At 32.9% G+C, this 19,456-nt stretch overlaps 2 protein-coding genes across 2 annotated transcripts; one reads left to right on the forward strand and one right to left on the reverse strand.

Moving 5' to 3' along the window:
* Nucleotides 1–1,031: 1,031 nt before the first annotated feature.
* Nucleotides 1,032–9,167, forward strand: LOC106174805 (RING-type E3 ubiquitin-protein ligase PPIL2). Its single transcript, XM_013556501.3, has 20 exons — nt 1,032–1,220; nt 2,085–2,186; nt 2,477–2,539; nt 2,777–2,828; nt 3,039–3,090; nt 3,233–3,324; nt 3,530–3,619; nt 3,923–3,998; nt 4,191–4,291; nt 4,460–4,504; nt 4,699–4,774; nt 4,983–5,089; nt 5,480–5,569; nt 5,829–5,862; nt 6,242–6,359; nt 6,907–6,963; nt 7,871–7,940; nt 8,119–8,181; nt 8,363–8,499; nt 8,686–9,167. Exons 1-20 carry the CDS (start codon nt 1,189–1,191, stop codon nt 8,774–8,776), a joined length of 1,548 nt encoding a protein of 515 aa, XP_013411955.3. The 5' UTR covers nt 1,032–1,188; the 3' UTR covers nt 8,777–9,167.
* LOC106174816 (phosphatidylinositol transfer protein alpha isoform-like) lies at nt 9,161–19,262 on the reverse strand. Its single transcript, XM_013556512.2, has 10 exons — nt 19,155–19,262; nt 18,819–18,849; nt 15,412–15,584; nt 13,024–13,123; nt 12,417–12,491; nt 12,070–12,150; nt 11,271–11,348; nt 10,973–11,068; nt 10,653–10,775; nt 9,161–10,225 (listed from the first exon to the last, which is right to left on the reverse strand). Exons 1-10 carry the CDS (start codon nt 19,169–19,171, stop codon nt 10,184–10,186), a joined length of 816 nt encoding a protein of 271 aa, XP_013411966.1. The 5' UTR covers nt 19,172–19,262; the 3' UTR covers nt 9,161–10,183.
* Nucleotides 19,263–19,456: the final 194 nt, after the last annotated feature.

Here is a 19,456-nt window from a genome sequence, read left to right on the forward strand (position 1 = left end):
TTTAAAAAACCTGACGCCATCGCGAAAGTAGACACAGGCTATTTAATGAGGTATTTAAAATAATTCTAGGGATTTTCTTAGACGTCAGACATCATAATCGCTTCCTGAGAAGTGGCAGATTTTCTACTTTAGTAAAAATCATAAAAGTAGAGACTAGATCGACTTGAGAATGTGAAATGGCGCTGTGAGCGACAGAAACGTTTAAAATGTAGTCCGTTTTTTTTCTGTGTGTGTATTTGTGAGAGAGAGCGAGTGAGAGAGAGAAAGAGAGAACCTAAATGACATAAATCTCTCTGTATCTGTAACTGGACTAGATTGGGATCTTGCCTGTGACACTAAACGTGGTCTAATTCTTAATCTTATAACTTTATCGTAAAATGTCCCCTTCCCTTAAAGAAAAACGACTTTGTTCTTAATTACCCCAAACATTGGATTTTTCGAACCCTCACTCAAAACGTGATGAGGGGAAGTAGGCCTACCTAGTAGCGATGAGGACAGCAATTTTTTATTTATTTATTTTTATTTATTTATTTATTTATTTATTTATTTATTTTTTGAGGGGGTGGAGGTAAAGTGCACAGTCTTATTGATGGAGTAACGATACGGGAAGGTACTGTTCTGGAAAAGGAGATGGCTCATTTCTTGGAGGGGTCTGTTTTAAACGATTTTTGGACATTAAAAAAAAAGTATTCAATCGCTACAGGTGGGACAATCTTGTGAAAGTAGGCCTACTTTCCTGAACAAGGAGGCACTGGAAACGTTTAAGACAGTTGTTTTATACAACGACAATTATACACAAAAGTCAAATAACATGCTTATAAATTTAACGCTGCAACATTCATGGTTTCCCCTAGGGCTACACATAGTGACATGTGCAAATCTCAGACATCTAGGCCTAGGCTAGCCTGCTAGGCAAACGTCAAACAAACGTGCAAAGAGGTTCTGTTTCAGATAATTCTTGATGGTGTGTCCGTTGTGTAATAGGTCTTTTTTTACAATATTGGCAGCAACCCCCGTAAAGCGGCATGTTTAATAGACGTTGTACTTGAGTGCTCGTGCTGTGTGCTTGCGGAGACATCTCTGGACATTTTATATTGGACGGGGGCTGTGTTGCCTCAATACGCCCCCTATCGGTAATATTTGATCAACTTACCTACATGAGAAATAAGTAAATGACTAATAACAACCATGGGGAAGAAACAGCATCAGAAAGACAAACTGTAAGTACAGAAAACAAATTTCTTGTTGTGTAGGTTTATTTTAGTTTTCGTCATGCAAAGACTGCACTGTGTTTAGCATTCGAAGAATCATGGCAAGAAAATGATTAAGTCAACTTTGTAGCTTCTGCATCAGCACGGGTAGATGAAAATGTACAAATAGGAATGCAATTATAAATAGATATAAATTATATTAAAAAGTGATATAGTATGACTACTTGCATGAAAATATGCAAAACATATTTGACAGAGCCCAAGTGGCTCTAACTACTCAATTGCCATTACACTTGTTGGAAATAGGTGCAGTACAGTCCCTTTTTTGGAAGCTAGGCTAACCATAAATATATGGGAAGAGCAATCATATGTTCATTCCTTGTTTATTCCATCACTCAGCAGAAACATTCCCTGCCTCAGTGTCTTATTATTTTGCTAAAGTTAGTTATACATTTTATTTATGTAAACAAGGTTGCTTTCAAATATAATAATTGTCTTACTTCCCTAGCTGATTTATTTAACACTTTTTAAAATGTGGCGAGGTTCTCTAGGGGTGATAAATTAGATTATTTTTAGCATGCCCTTTTTGCAACATTAATTCTATCATGGTATTTATCTGTTAAAAAAGTATTACGTGTCTTTGGCTAAGTGCAACAAGAAGTGGTTTATGTACTTCTAAGTAAAAATGTGTATTTGAAACCTTACCAGTGTGCCTTTAAATGATGCTCTAAGTTCACATAACTGCAGAGTACAACATATTACATGAGTGAGACATGGTTTTATGCCAAGCCAGTATTTAACACATTAGGTGATGGCCAGTGGAAAAAAATAGATGAATTGATAGATAAAAATTCTATTTCTAACTCTGGCTAGGTACCTAACTTGTACTGAGTGGACACATCTGTATGGTGGACATAAAGGAGGGAAGGAAGGAGAAAAAGCAAAATTCAGAAGACTACCATTCCACTGTTGCAGGTACTGCCAGGTTTAACAGTTGTATTGTATAATATCATGGATAAAATCAATTTCTCGCTCTCAGTGTATTATATATATATATATATATATATATATATATATATATATATATATATATATATAATATGTATCATTGTACACATACCACTGTTAATGTAGTTCCACAATGTCAATGGTAAGGATAATCTATAAATATAGATTGTCTGCAATTTAAAAGATAAAACCTTATTATAAATATTTATTTAGATTGTACTCAGTGCATCTTATAAATGTGCGTGGTTCTGCTCCAGCTTATCCTTACAACCATTTGAACATCCATTATGCACAAAAGAAGGGGTGATATTCGACTTAATGTAAGTAGAATAATTATCGTATATTCAATACCTAAAGTTTTTTTACCTATTATAAACTCAGTTTATGTGATTAACTGGTTTAAATGTTAAAATGCACACAATATACACTTTTCCATGATAACTTTAACTAAAAGAAAATATTACAATTAGTGAACTTCAAGAAAATAACATGAACTCTTTTAATTCAAAGAAGTGAGGTTTAACCATTAATGTAATGTTTCCCATTGCATGTTGTAGGAATATTGTTCCATTCTTGAAGAAGTACAAAGTGAGCCCTGTTACCGGAAAGGTTGGTTATGATGGCCTATATTGTTTTTCAACTTTATTTTAATAAGCATTCAGTAGATACCTCAAAAGTGAAAAAAAAGTGAAATAGTTTATGGTTTTTCATCATTTATAAAACCAACCCAAAAAAGACAAAACTGTCGTACTCAAAAATTAAAATTTAACATTTGGGGTAACTAGTTAAATATATTGATGGTGATTTTCTTCCTTCCAGCCTATGTCTGCCAAGGAGCTGATAAAACTCAATTTTTACAAAAACAGTGAAGGTGAGTTTATTTTTAGTTACCATATGTGTGTCCTTTTGTAAACATGTATGTCAAACATTAAATATCAAATGTATTGGTGACAAATTGTTTGATACATATACAGTATCTATGATCTGTGATTTGTATTATGTATATGTTCCAGATAAATACCACTGCCCAGTAACATTCAAGGTGTTCAACGAAAACTCACACATTGTTGCTATTAAGCCAACTGGAAATGTGTTTTCATATGATGTGAGCTATTTACAACTTTTATTTGTATATTTTGATTTTTTTGTCTTCTTCCTACATGTTCAAATGTGTTATTCAAACTATATTAGAAGACTTAGTGCATAGTTTGTATTTTCTTTGTCATTTAGAAAAATAAATACATTAAATGCTTAATTTGTTATTCAATATCATACAAGTGTAATTAATTTTCTGGCTGTTTGCTTTGCAGGCAGTAGAAAGACTGAATCTCAAAACAGGACATTTAAAGGACTTGATCAATGATGAGCCCTTCACAAGAGCTGATATAATCACAATACAAGTATGTCAGTGCATTGCTAAACTTCAGAAGTCTTTGATATGAACAACCAGTTTGTACAGTATGTGGCAAATGTAAATGCTATGCAGTGAACAAAGGATTCTAAAAGATAAAAAGTATAAAAGGAGAATTGTGAAGTCTTGAGCTTCTAATTTAATCAGATATATGTAGTGAATATTGTTCACTTTGCACAAAATGTATGTTTTTGTTCATTGATAGGAGAAGTTGTCAAGACAAAAAACTATGAGAGCTCCCATCATCAGCCCTTGATGATTTTTATGTTAATTTTGAAAAATACTATTACAGGACCCTACTAATCTGGACAAATTTAATTTGGCAAACTTCTATCATTTGAAAAATAATGTCAAGGTGGAAGATGAGGGTAAGTGCTTTGTCTTGAATACTCATACATGAGATTTTATCATATCTAATTGAAGGAGCTGTTTTAAGTCCTCTAACTTATTGCAAGGTAATTTCTCTTCTAATTTTTGCATCAGGTCTAAGTTGTTGACAAATGCAGTATATTTTCTAAGAATTTAAAGCTTTTCTTATCATTTACTTTTATTCGTTTTAGATGAAGTCCTTGCCAGAAAAGATCCTAAATTTCACCTGAAATCCATAAATGCTGAAACTAGAGATGTCTTGAATACATTAGATAAAGAATATAAAGCACCAGTAAGTGCACATCATAAGAAGAGAATCTAATATAACCTAAGATATGTCAGTCTATAGCCAATAGATGAAAAGGCTAAGGAATTCCTTATTGAAATAAATATGTATATTTAACCCAAAAATGTTTTTTTCTGTCCTGTTTGAAATGTAAAATTGATATTTTCATTTCAGGAGAAAACAGTTGTGGAAAAGAAAGTTGCTGACAAGTTCAATGCTGTAAGTACATTATTTGTGTATGTGGCTTTCAGACAAGACTAATCTGTGAATCTAAATACACATCTTTTGCTGCTTATCATGAGTTTTTTGTGCAGCAGTCAATATTTCATCTAAGTGGACTACAGATTTTTCTTTTCACATCAAAGTGGACTAATGCTATTTGTGAAAACAGGGCATGTTGTTTTTCTTTCTAGGCATCTTATTCCACAGGCAGGGTTGCCGCATCATTCACATCTACAGCTATGGACCCCGAAACCAGACATGAAGCAGGTTTGTGCTCACCATTTACAGACATATTAAAAGGAAACCAATTCATGTAATGTGATTAACCTGTTTATCAATTTATTAGGATGTTTGAATTGTAGCAGTTAGAAGCTGTTGTGTTATGCTCATTCTGATAAATGCATTTCTTGAGATCATATATATATATAATCCCACATAATCATTGGTTGTTATTTATTTGTTTATTTATTTTTAGCTTTAATTGATGAAGATATAATAAAATATGAGCGTGTTAAAAAGAAGGGGTATGTGCGTCTGGTTACCAGTAAGGGAGTACTTAACTTAGAGTTGCACTGTGAAATGGTAAGATTTGGCTGCAGTTTTGTTAAACGATGAAACCTAAATGCAAAATTATCCCTTCAGCCATCAGGAACTGAATTTTGAATCCTTCATCTCTGTCTGTGAGAATAGCTGCCAGGCTAAGGACTAGTACAGTTGCCATAGGTTTGGTTAAATAATAGACATTTTTAAAGTTAATTTAGTTCAGTTAGCTAAGTGGAAAACTAAGTAGTTGTTTTGAGTAATTTTTCCAATATCCAAACCCTTCGCCTTCAAACAAGTAGTTTTCTATTGCCTACAGTACTAGTCCAAGTAACTGGTTGTCTGAAACCTTAAACCATCATTTTCATTGTTGAAGCTCAGAATGGAATTTTGAATCTAAGGATTTTTAACCAACACTTATGTTTCATTAAGGTTCCAAAGACATGTGAGAACTTCATGAAGCACTGTGCTAGTGGATATTACAAAGGAACAACATTCCACAGATCTATCAGAAATTTTATGGTTAGTATGAAAAATAACTAACAATTGCTTCTTGGGGAAATTTGTTTCACCTTTGGTTTATAATTACAGATTTTCCTGTAGTTAGAAGATATCAGATTTCTTAATTGATTTTTTTCTTTTTATTCTTATATTTATTTGTTTTAAGCGGGAAAAGAGTTTTATCCAAGTAATTTTGTAATTAGTTTCACATTTATTTGCTATTATCAGTACAAGAAATTGGGAAGCATAAATTCTATAACTTGTGGTGTTCTGATTTTAGATTCAGGGAGGAGACCCCACAGGAACAGGCAAAGGTAGGTGGTAAAAATAAATATAGATTTTCTAATCATTCATATATATATATATATATATACCATGGTGTTTTACTGACATAGATGCTGTGCATCCATATTCCAGTGAAGACTGTTTGGAGTAATATATGTTAACAGAAGAGCACATTTTAACCACCATATGTTAACAGAATACGATGTATTTCTTTATTTTTTCTGGCAGTGTTAACTGAAAATGATGTGTTTTATGTAAAGTGTTATGGCAAGTGCTTTATGTAAAAGGATATTTCTCATATATTGTGAAAAACTTAAGACTCATTTTTGGCCTATTTTAAACCATTGCATTAATTCTTTCTGACATAAATGCAGTGATTCATGATAAAATGTTTCTAAATGGTCACAGGTGGAGAATCTGTATGGGGTGGAGCCTTCAAGGATGAATTCAAGCCTAATCTAACTCATTCAGGGAGAGGTGTACTCAGCATGGCAAACTCTGGCCCCAACACCAACAAATCTCAATTGTAAGTACTCCCTTAAATAAAACATGGCCACAGTTAGCTCTGGAAACCATGGGGTCTTTGTTTCAGAACCCTGTGAAGTAAATGTTTATACCTACATGTTTGAAATTTGGCACGGTTGTACTGAAGGGTGATCTTAGTAATGGTACACGTGGTTTACCCCCGACGCATCATTTATTTATTTATTTATTTATTTATCATTATTTTTTTATTTGGAGTCATGTCTTAAACTTTGGCATGGTGTTGTACCAATTCTGGCATGTTTTCAACCATTAGTCATCAGAGATTGTGCATGTTCTGTTTATTTCATAATATTACATGACTGCATTTAGTTATGTGAGGTGGAGTGTAAGCTTTCCTAAGTCTGTCCTAAGTATAAACAGTACATTCTAGAATTACAATGAGGTAGATCAATACACTGACTAATTTGTTGAGATGAAAAGTAACAGAGAGATTTCAGATCCAGAAATTTTCACCATGACTGGAAGCATTATTTTCACTCTTGTTGTATGAAAACTGACAATGATTGTGGTCCCTTTTTCTTTTTCAGTTTCATAACCTTCAGATCTTGTAGGCACTTAGATCAGAAACATGCAGTATTTGGAAGGTAGGATGTTTCATCCTGAAACTGGGCAGTTTTCAGTTCTCACTTTATACAGAATTTAAAACATGTTCTAATGTACTCTGTGTTACATTTCACAGTGGTAAAAATACTGTCATTTTTTTAAACATTTATCCGGAGTTTATAATTTAACCTGATTGTTTATAAATAACCCCCACCACCCGGATAGATAGATTTACATCACCCTGCAACTCACAGTGGTTAACAAATGTTATTGTATATAAAACAAGTATTTCAATAGCATTATTAATATTAAAAGTAATATGTTGAGATTTGAAATATTGACTTTGACTGTGATGTTATACAGTTTGAAATTGAAAATTTGGTTTGTTTTCCCATGCTAGGGAGTGTACTATCACCATAATTCCTTATTTCTAACTGTATGCCTAATTGAAAGGCACAATTGTCACCGGCTACCCTATGACCAGCACAATATTGCCCAATTGTATATCTTAGCATTTTTGATAAATGATCAAATGTCAATCTTGTAAATTTTTTGAATACTATAATAATAATAATAATAATAATTTATTGAGCATTAAAATGTGTACAGTTATATTTTACAAGCTCTCTAAACTACAATTTTACATAAATTAGCACATAAGCTTAAATAAGTATAATTACTTTAGATCATTATAATACCAAAATACATATATGCCAACTACTTCAGACATATAGCTCACAATAGTAAGACACAATCTTAAAATGTCAAGTTTTATTCAGTGAACTAGTATTTATGATCAGAGGTTTAAAATCAATTTTAAACTCACCTGGAGCTGGAGTGGGCCTTTTTGTGAAAAATATAGAACCCAGAATGACTAATTAAGTAGACTCTTTTGGGTGAATAGTTTTGTTTACGTGATTGTTTAAAATGCCAGCTATTATATTTCAGGGTTGTTGGTGGTTTGGATACATTAGATGCCATGGAGAAAGTAGACACTGATAAAAATGACCGACCAGTGGTGAGTGCTCTTGGTTAGCTTGGGATTTGTCTTTCTCTGTTTGAATTTATTGGTCTATCAGTTTATAATAAGCTTGTTAATTTTTAGGTCATCAGTTTATCGTTACCAAGATATTCTATTCAGTTGTAATTAAGCTATTTTTAAACAATGTTATCATGGATTGTACATTTCATTGCAGGAGGAAATAAAACTGATCAGCTGTACTGTCTTTGTAAACCCCTACCAGGAGGCAGAAGAGCAGGTGGGAAAAATTTTTTTTATCAAACTGAACTGCATTCATCCTTATTCACTCGTTAAAATGAATTGATGCTGTCAAATTTAAAGGTGCCTTTGGGAAGTGAAAGAAGTTTTTTTTTTGTTGTTGTTGTTGTTTGGCATTTTGCATTATATGATATTTTTAATTAAGTCATCTTTTGTGGTAGCTTGCTAAAGAGAGAGAGATGGAGTTAGCCCGGGAAAAGGAGGAACAAGCTAAGCTAAAACAGAGATTTCAGCCAAAGAAAAAAGAAGATGGTCCAAAAGTGTACAGGGAAGGAGTAGGAAAATACATAAGCACTGAGTGAGTATGCATCGCTATTCAGTTATCAGGGAACAAAAGCAATATTGATATTTGTATTAGAGAACACAGCTTTATTAACTTGATAAAGGACAGACAAGTAATTTAAACCTTCTGATTGGTTTCTTTTATGTTATTAAAATATTGTTTCTGGTAAAGAACTGCAAGTTTACTTTTTATCCATTCTAGAAAGCAAGATATGGATGAAACAGATAATTTGGAACCAGTCAGAAAGAAAAGCAAAGGAAAGACTGGTTTTGGAGATTTTTCTTCATGGTGACTGTTATTAAATGAAGTCAAGGGAAAATTTTACAGAATTTTTGAGTGAACAGGTTCTTAGGCAAGGAAGCCTCACTGTGAGCCAGGTGGTGGTTGAACTGGTTTGAAGATTATTTTTTGAAGTTGCATTTGTAAGGATAAATATTTTGTGATGGAAACATTTTATATTTTTACAATTTATTCATTTGAAAGGAACTGACACAATGTTGACTTGGTTCATGCTGTTTTCAACATAAACTGGTTTAGCAAATTTTAAGCCACTTATTGTGATTATGGCATATTTGCTTGGAGCCTTTAAGATATTTTAAGCCTTTTAGATGCAGGATCATTTATTATTTACCAAATGAAAAATAGGGAAAGAAGTATGTGAATAAACTTCAACAAGTTGAGAATGTGTGAGATTTATTTATCACAATATCACCATCTGACACAGGTTTTCATCCATTTACAATATGTCACTTGTCAGATAAAAAAAAATCAGGTGTATATAAATCAAAAAAATATTTCACTACAAATCAAGCTTTGGCCTGCATTTAATAAGGATTTGGCCATTTAGCAGAAACTCTTTAGATTATTAGTTTTATTATAAGTATTGTTTTTTACATTACTTGTATAGTCTAAATGGCATGTAAAATATATACGTGGCTGATGTACCTCCGCATACATTTCTTCAAAAGAAGCAGTTTATTTCAGGGAAGTACTAGTAAATCCGCTAAAGATGCCAAAGGTGAATCGCTTCTTTTGTCACATGTGATAAATATGATATAATTAATTCCTGCCATAATAATTATTTGTGAGCCTCTCATTTAACAATAAATAATGTCATTGGGCAGATTCATCATTAAATTTGACCTGCAGGAAGGTCTAATGTGCTGTATTACACATTTATCACATGTGATAACAAAAGGCAATGACCTGCATGGCCCCCTGCACCTCCCCATAACAACAGCTAAGGAAATGACCTAAAGAATTGTTATCAAAGTATGGCACAGCCACTTTTTCTTTGGAAGGTAATAACAAATTATTTAAATTCTAGTTTTTGCTACCTTAAATAACTGAAATAAGACAAATATTACCAAAGTAACTCATTTTTCTGACAAATTTGGGGTCCATAATTTTTTCTTTTGCCAAACAGCATAAGTTTTCAGATCTTTTTTTTTATAAAATAGATGGACATTATGTCTTATACTTCTGATTTTCTACTTCCAGTTTACATCTAAATTTGCTAATAATCCTATCATCTGAATCTCAGACAAAAGTCACAACAATTGCAAGGAGTCTCAGAGATGTACTTCCACATTGAAATGTAGATGTCTCTACACTGTGATGATAAAAGTAAAATAATGAGAATGCACTGATCACAATGTCTGCTCCTATATCAGTTATTAAATGTCTAGTATCCTCCTCTTCATGTTTCCATTGTACCTCGGACGTTGCCAACATTTCGTTGCTAAAAAGTTGAAACGGCACAATATTTAACAGATACAAATTTTAAATTAATTTCACATACATTTTTTAAAATAAGTGGCAGTCAGTGAATATTCAATTAATTGGTGAGGAACAATGTCCTCAATAACATATATTTCAAAATGCTGGAGAGCAAAGGATTGACCTCCATTGAGTAGATTACGTTTTTTAGATTGACAGTTCTGGCGTTTTGTTTCTTTTACACACAGTATACTTGGCCCACTAAAGTGGCATTAAGACAGCCAAGATACTCTGTGCCTGTATTATAAAGAGTGTGCGGTGTGCAAAAGGGACAAAATATTAATCTACTCGAGATACTTCCATCTTGGGAGTGCAACTCCCTTGAGAAGGCCTGAAGAAGAACCATACCTTAAATAAAAAGATAAACATATATCAGAGAGCAACTGTACCTTATCCAACTCTTCTTTAGTCTTCTGTTCTATTGCGCGTATATCTTCCATTGTCATTCCATGCCATTTATCAATCCAACAAAATACTTGACGATGGAAGTTTGTAAATATCCTTCTCTCAGACTAAAAGCATATAAAAAAAAAGCCATGTAAGAGAAGTCAACTTAACAAACTGGGGGAAATAAAGTTATTAAAAAACGGATAAACTACAAAAAAATAAACAAATTATATTTATTTATTTATTTATTTATTCATTTATTTATTTATTTTGCAACTTATATTGGCCTTTATTAGCAAAGTCAGCAATGACCTTCACCTACCTTCTGAATGAATTTTTCTATTTTGTTTTGGAGACCCCACCATTTAAAGTGACATGTAACTAGCTTGTAAGCACACATCACTGGCTCTGTAGTATTCTGGAATTAAAAAATCCAAATTAGACACTTTTTTCACTGATCTGTTGTGTTGGATGGTCTTAATACCAAAATTCAAAAGTGTGCTAATCTGGACTCTTAGAAAAGTGTCAACCATCTGCTGGATGGAATATATAGTCTTTATTATAACAAGACATACTGTCTTAATTTTTTTTAAACTACACTCATACACCGTTTTACTCACAATCCAATTTTTATCGAGTAGACCTCTTCCTGTTTTTTCTGACTTAAATTTAGCTGGATCCTCATCTGCTTTGTAATCCTGCAAAATGTTTTTTAAAAATCAGTAGCTAAATACAGAAAGTCTTCCATAGCAATGTTATGGTTATAATACTGGCATCACATCCCATTAAAATCACCAAGTTAGCTTAACTACCAGATTGAGTAATGAACACACTTTTTCTACTACAACTAAAACCAACTATCCATTGTTAACAATGTCTAAGGTAGACTTTGTGCAACTGTGTATATGAAGTGGCAAGACAGGAATATACATATATTGGATTTTCTTTGAATATGGACTGTATGTCATGCTACAAGTACTACAATGTATTATCATGCTGGCTGCTGGTATGGTTATTACAATCTTTATTATAGATGTGCTGCATGATAAATAAATGATAAATCTCATTCTGAATATTATACCAATGTAATGTCATTATGGGTATTGTAAGCCTTTATTATCATCCAAATACCTAAAATTAGGTTTTTCCTGCATCTTATTATTCAATAATATATGTCCTTTGACAAAGGCTAACAATATCCTTTTGGCAAAGGCTAACAATATCCTTAATACAAACCAAAGTATTAAACCAAGTACTATTTATGTAATTAACAGTGCTCCAGAGAGGGCAAGTGCCTGAAAACAGTTTATGTCAAGCCTGGCATTAACATTCAGAACATGAAATGAGACATTCTGCAAGAGTACATATTTGTCATAAGGATTGCATTAATATCTGCATTACAATAGCAAACTGCCTTACCTGTCTGGAAACCTCATCATTTGCTATGTCTATGCGTATTATTTCACGCTGCGCAAGCAATTCATCTGGTAAGTTATGAGGCTGTAAAAGACCAAGAAAAAAAGTTGTTTTGAGTAGTATCTAAATATGAATGCTACAGAACATAGAAATGTTACACTGGTCTCCACATCAATTATTTCATGCATCTAATCTATGTGACTGCTTTTTGTGACAATCTTTATGACAATTTATAAAATATTTTTACTGGCCAATAGTGGCTAAAGTAAATATTCCACAAAAGCTTAGTAATATGAATATTAAGACTTTATAAAACACTATAAAATCAAACTGAGTTTCTAAATACTCACATTATGAGATTCCCCCCTGTCTGGCAAATGTATAGACTCAATCTTGATAAAAAAATTTTCCTTCATATAATCATTCTAAAAAATGAAAACAAATATAACAAATATTTAAACCATACTTGTAACAAAGTCAAAAATAAAACAGCTAAGCCGTAAATAAACAGACATATTCATGTCAAATCTGACGGGAGCAGTTACTGTCTAAAAATGACAAACAACCTATTTAACAATGAAAATGCATTCAGCATTTTTTCATTAATTTTGATGCAATAATACACAATTCTTTACAGCATGATCACCACCATTTTTAATTATGTATTACTTTCCCTGTTGATATTCAACAAATTATACTAGCAAAGGTCAAACAAAAATAAAGGCCTCATGATTCAGGCCAAGCAATTTCAAACGGGGGGGGGGGGGATGTCTTTTTTTTTTTTTTTTTTTTTCAGAAAAAGTGAATCTTTTTCTTTGAAAGCTTTGTGTAAGTAGATCAAATTTTATCCAGAGCATACTTTTTCTGGCTAATATATAACCTGAGACTTTGTAGTTATCTTTTTTTTTAAATGTTAAGACATCCTTCAATTAAATACATAAAACATAGGTTACTTGCCGTGACTACAGTCCTGCAGTAAGGAAAAGCATTCCATGCCTTCTCATGAAATTCCAATGAGCCCTGTGGTGCCAGTAAGCGGATGAAACGAGGAACTTTACTGGAAATAGTGAAAGGCATGATACTGTACATTTCAAGATGATTACATATTGCAAATGTAAATGCTTAGCATTCCCAGAAATCTTTACACAAAGTAAACACCAAATTGAACACAACATGATCACTACATGTTCTTTACTGCTAGTGTAGCTACTTAGTGGCCACCTGATCCCAACTACTGGAGAGAAAGATTGCTGCATATACAGGTAAACAATGCATGACTGTGTGTGACATTATTGACAGGATTATGGTACACATCTTGACTAATATAATTTTAACCAGTGACAATGGATTGTTTGTTATTTCTACATAATAATGCTTAGCAATACACTTACATGGTTTAATGCTTATCTTATTATAACAATAAGTACTGCAACCTGGTGCCAGGAATTTTGTGGTAAAATTTTTGTGGTAAAACTTACTATCATAATGTACTATTTTGAGAAATTTAAACCTTATATTTAACACTATTCCTACTGTAGCTTTTATCTACCTAAAGAAATGAGATTTTACTCTTTTACTTTTAACAAAATGATGTAATCAAAATATTGGGGGGGGGGGGGGGGGGAGGAGTCATATTTTCTGACTTTTCAGTAAATGGTAGTCTCATCCCTGCTTTGAAATAAACCAGCTGTTTGCAAATCCTGGTTTGAGATGCACCTGCTGAGAGGAAAGACAAACTGTCACATAATTTCAAAAGGTGCATCAGAAAAAAGGGGATTACTCTGCCATGTGATAATTACCAGCAGATCGATAGAAAGTCCAAAGGTGCCAGATGTTTGATGCAAGATATTCCCAGAACACCGTTTTCTTGGTATTTGGATGTAGTGATAGTTAATTTCCAGTGATGCTCTCACAGGAGCATGTCTTCAATTATTGCAATTTTTCTTCTTGCTTTGTGTATTCTATTTGCCTTTATCTATTATTCTAATTTATTGTCCCTTGTTTGTGAAGGTATGGATCAATAAAGCAATGCTATGTTAAACCTATCCAACTACATATCTATTTCAAGTCCCCCATTAAATGATGTAAATAGTTATAATGGGGTCAACTTTTTCTTCAATTATATGAATCTTTGTTTCATCAAGAACTGGTCATAATTAAATAGAACCTCTTGTAAAGTTTGTAAGACAAAGGAGCTTTGGACATTTCTCTGGTCAGTCCTGTCCGTATAACATTACCAATTTGAAAAGATTTGATTTTTAGCTTGCTTTGCTGTAAGCACAAACACAGAAATACAGAAATTAATCAATCATTTAATTGATTCCAATTCTGTGCCTTAAATGAGGTGTTCCTAGGAGATTCTGACAAAATCAATAACTGAATCTATCATACACGTAGGCTTGCCCAAAGTAATTTTCCCTTCCTTCATCTCACTTGCCAGACAACTTCATTACTATTCAACATTACTTGCACTTTTACTATTATTTAATTGGTCAAAATAGATCACATTAGAAGAATTAGGGTGAAATTCTGGATACTCAGGCAATATTTTACTTGCCCTTCAGTTTTATATCTACATATACTACACTAACTACATATATACTTTTATTACAACTTCCATACCCTAAAATCAGAGGAATTCAACAACTGCTATTAGATCACTAAATCATAAAATATAAAGATAAATGATAATAATTTCAAATAAAATATTTTGATTGAAAATATCCCTTGTTTGTTAGTAAGCATCCAATTAATACATACATGATTAAATAATAATAAATACCATCTATTCCAAAATATTCTTTGGTGTTCAAGAAGATAATTTGATTAAAAAGTTGAGTATGTTGACGTACAAGATCAAAACTGAAAATGTGCTTGCAAGTAAAAATGAATTAATTCTCCTAGAATGCAGAATCTTAAGAAGTGTTCAGAAATCAACTTTTAGTTTAAAAACAGAAAATAATCATGAATGATATCTGCTCTAATGTCCTGTCCTTCCATGTAAAACAATTTACAACTACACTCATTTGAAAATTAAGAATGGACAATCAATAGGATAATATTGATTATTGACATTTGACCCGCTTTGTGTAGCTGATGTATATGCTCATAGATAAAAATCCATTCTGAACTAGGAGTGCAAATGAGATTTGATAATCTGTTTATTAATAGTTATATAAGACAGTCATCAAATCTGGCCATTTTTAGTTTTGACTTCCTGCAACATAACTAGATTTTTTGATTTACATTTGATTAGGGTGAAATCTTTATTCTATCATTTATATCAAAGGTAAATCTGGGCATCAAACATTCATGAAAGTGTTGTAGTATTAGTATGCCACTTACCTTGCTAAATGGTAGATTTTATGGGTGTACTGTCCATCACCAATCTTGGTATTATCATAAAGTACTTCAGAGCTATCTTGGTAAGGCTCATTAACCACAACTTCTATACCCTCTCCCCCTCCTGTCTCATTCTTACTCGCCTCAGCTACAGAGTACAGCTGTCCCACATGGTACTGAAATCAATATGTATCTATGTTATTCTGGATTCTTCTTTAATTGTTCAATTATAATTGATTTCAATCATTCTGCATTATGTTTATAATTAACATTTAATATATATTCATTGTTACACAGCACATAACTTAACATAATGGCCCACCATTTGACAGTTTGCAAACAATCTAAGACTTTTTTCAAAGTCATATGCCTAGGAAATAAGTAATCAATGTGCTAGTTACAGAGATTTAAACCTACAGATATCCGATAAGAAGAGGAATCTGTCACTGTTTATTATCATATTTATCACGCATATTACTTCTATTTGCATCAAGACTGATAAGGCAGTACAATTTGACTCAGTGCTACAGTGCAGACTAATGCACCTCATGAAACTTCCACATGCTTCCACCTTGCAGACCAGAAGCAAACCAAGTTATTGATAAGGCCATGATTTTGCTGTCTCCCTTTGACCTTGATTCAAATTATAGATTAAAGTTAGTTATTTTTATACTTACTTTATTTCATACCTACTATTGAATTTCTCCAAACTAGAATTAACAATTCACTCTGCTAATTTTTTTCGATCGCGATCGACATTGATATAATAATTAACTTAGTACTGGTAAGATGTACTTCTGATAGTCCATATAGCACTCAAGTTTATAATTTTCTAACATCATTTTTCCTATCAGTTGAATATGGGAAATAAAAGCTCTTGTGAATGATAGGGATATAGATATAGAACCAAATATATATCCAATATACTGAACTGGTCATTAAATGTTCAATTCAAAAGTTACCGCTGCTGTAGGCAACATATAGAACATTATCATGATAGATAACAATCCATTAGAACCACCCAAAATGGCATAGCTAGATAATTTCCAGCTACTACGTTGGCCCCTTATTGTCCACATCATACAATGTTAACTTCACTTAATATAGACAGCAATTTGTTTACAGTAAAAGGTAAGATATGTGTTGGCTTTAAAATTCAATTATTGTCATTAATAATATTATCATTATTTTACTCACTTCATTATCCATTTGGTAAATTATTATATGACTAAAAACAAAAGGTCTGGGTGATCCCATAACATGCTATGCACTTCTGAATTACAATAAACCCCCCAACATAAGTGTTTTAAAAAACCATTAACTTGAAACACAATATGTACAATGTAGTAATACATCACATTTCAAGCTAAGTGAACCACAACATAAAAAACCTATTGAGCATATTCTGGGAAAATGCCCCACCCAAAAAATACTATATTTGCCAATGTACAAATTATTAAAAGTTAACATTCACACAAACCACAACAAAAATTCCAGTTAACTCTAAAACAGTAGCTATGGTAACATTAATGCCAGTGATTGCGAAAGAGATTGAAAACTTACCAGACATGTGGGCTGGAGCAAATTAAATTTTGTCAGCCCACACCTTTTTTTACCGGCCCACAACAAAATAATCAAGCTGTATATTTTCACTTCATTTTTGATGAATATTATTGTGTGGCATTTTAAATTGTTGCTTTTTAATTTTCAGGCCAGATGTAATAGGATGTTTAAAGGTTTAAGTTTAAACGTCTTTCATTTTGGTTGCTTTCTGGCATTTAAGTTTTATCCTTTTTACATCTGGGTTGCCTATCTTAATTTTTAATCTTTTAACACAAGATCATGTATCCTTTGTAAATTTTATTCCAATTTTTGTCTTAAATTAAAACATAAGTCATAGTGAAGTGGAGCTTCCAACTTTTGTAACGTTTTTTAGATTTTCACTCTTGGAAAAATGCTTGTCTGTTAGCAGGGATTGTCCTGGGTCAAAATCTGGTCGGGCCATTTTGGCCCACTTGGTCAAAAAAAGTGTGCCATTTTTTAAAAATGTGTGCCGTGAATTATTTAAAGAAAATTCATTGTATTTCAATATTTTTTTATATGATTAAAATCAATGAAAAAAGGCTTAATGCTACTACTCTGAAGTCCTAAATAATTGTAGTGTGTGGAAAAATCTTCCAAAATAAACATACTGTCTGAAAAATTGTACAGTACTTAATGGAAAAATCTTCAGAATTGATAATTGCACTATGCCAAATAATTGCACTACATGGAAAAGGTAGACAAATCCCATTTTTATTGTAAAATAAAGCTATTGCTCTCATAGCAGGCCCGTAGCCAGCAATTTTAAAAGGGGGGGAGGGTCTTTTTCCATAAAAACGCCATGTACCTAGATCAAATTTTACCAAGAGTGGACCTTTTGTCAGCATAAGAGGCGGTTCCTTCGAAACCCCTGAATCATCCCTGGCTACGGGCCAGAGTCTGAAAAGATTTTTTATTCAATATCTAAGACTAAAGTTTAGATGAATATACTGTAATGGACAGTTTTGCACCCTGACTGTACCATTGCGGATTTTCCGCATGGAAAATGATGTTGTCCCTCATTTTGACATATAGCACCGCTAAGGGCGCAATATGACTTAAAATATCCGTTAAAATTACTTAAGAGCACCCATCTAAAAAGCAAATGAATATTTCACTTATCGTTTACTCAACATGCAGTCCGACGGAAGCCATACTTGTTTACCCAGCACGTGTAGTTAGGTGTTCTCAGAGGTCCGCGCGTGGCCAGTCGTAAGCAGTTTGAGCGGCCTGTTTTCAGAGTCTTGAGCAGTACATTTTTCATTGACCTGTAGTTGTTTCAGTTTCGATACATTTTTTTGTGAAACAGGTCACATGTCAGCCCTCACACCATCGCTACGCACACTTCAAGCGACATCATAATGTACGTAGACCTTTATTACAAAACGCGCTAGTATGGCGCAAGTTAAAGTTTTACTTGCGAATAGTGCGTACTTAGAGCTTTACGATAAATTCAAATATGAGGCGAGGTGTCTGTTAAAGAAACTGACTTTAGTCCGTCGGACATGTGGGCCGATGAGTTAAAAGGGTTTTCCAGCCCACAGAACTTTTGCCGGCATATGGCCGTGGTCCGACGGCTTTCGCAATCACTGTAATGCTTTTTTTTAATATAACATTTATAAATAATAATCTTTATTTTTCGAAACCATCCGTTTGGCCTTGGGTATAGATTTTCGGTAGGTATTTTTCAAAAAATAGATCAACCTAACTAATGTACCGGGTCAATATCATATGCATAATTTAATACCAAAACTTTTGAAATATTTCGAAGTCAATGCCAGTAAACAGTTACTATGGGAACTCGGTGACTTATTGATTCCAACACTCACCTCTTCCACTGAGAGGGGAAGTACAATGCGGCTGAAAAATAAACAACACAAAATTTTGATAGTTTAGAAATGAACATTTCACAAATAGAGCCAAATATCAATGTAGTATGACTGTGAAACAGTACCAGCAATTAAAGCACGCTCACACTAGCATCTATCTCACTCAGTGACTCACCGAATTCACTTCTTATTTCGCATTCATTCATTGTCAACTATTGTAAGATGTCTTAAGGGCTACCTTACTTGTTTTAAACCTGAACTGATACATTTTAATATCACTGTTTCGTCAGGTTTAACTGAGATTGAAACAGCAACCGGCCACAATATAGTACTTACAATTCCTTGATTAACATCTTTCCTGCCTTTCACGGGGTGGAACAAATGACGTCATAAGCTGAGGGCTCTACGGGCAAACCGACTAAAGAAATTTTCAATTTATTTTGGAGAATGAATATCATCAAAGTCACTTATGATAAGATAGGTAAATAATTTTAAAGAATATATTGAGTATTTAATTATCTTTTGCACTAAATATTCCACTTAATCGTAATTCCGCATTTTTGTTCAGGTCAAAGTCCAAGTTTTTCTTCTCTCCGCGTAAAAGCCTCTGTTAAGATGACCTTATTTTTAATGTTAAA

The sequence above is a fragment of the Lingula anatina genome, chromosome 1 (assembly GCF_051362555.1).
Source record: "Lingula anatina isolate TDL-2025a chromosome 1, LinAna3.0, whole genome shotgun sequence".
Taxonomy (NCBI): Eukaryota; Metazoa; Brachiopoda; class Lingulata; order Lingulida; family Lingulidae; genus Lingula; species Lingula anatina.

Bases quoted from the DNA above. Each gene is read 5' to 3' on its own strand.
- LOC106174805 (XM_013556501.3), top strand. From the start codon at position 1,189: ATGGGGAAGAAACAGCATCAGAAAGACAAACT. The intron at 4,505-4,698 runs GTAAGTACATTA...TTTTCTTTCTAG, and splicing joins TTGCTGACAAGTTCAATGCT to GCATCTTATTCCACAGGCAG. The intron at 6,964-7,870 runs GTAGGATGTTTC...ATTATATTTCAG, and splicing joins AAACATGCAGTATTTGGAAG to GGTTGTTGGTGGTTTGGATA.
- LOC106174816 (XM_013556512.2), bottom strand. The intron at 10,776-10,972 runs GTAGGTGAAGGT...ATATGCTTTTAG, and splicing joins TAGAAAAATTCATTCAGAAG to TCTGAGAGAAGGATATTTAC. The intron at 10,226-10,652 runs GTACAGTTGCTC...TCAACTTTTTAG, and splicing joins CTAAAGAAGAGTTGGATAAG to CAACGAAATGTTGGCAACGT.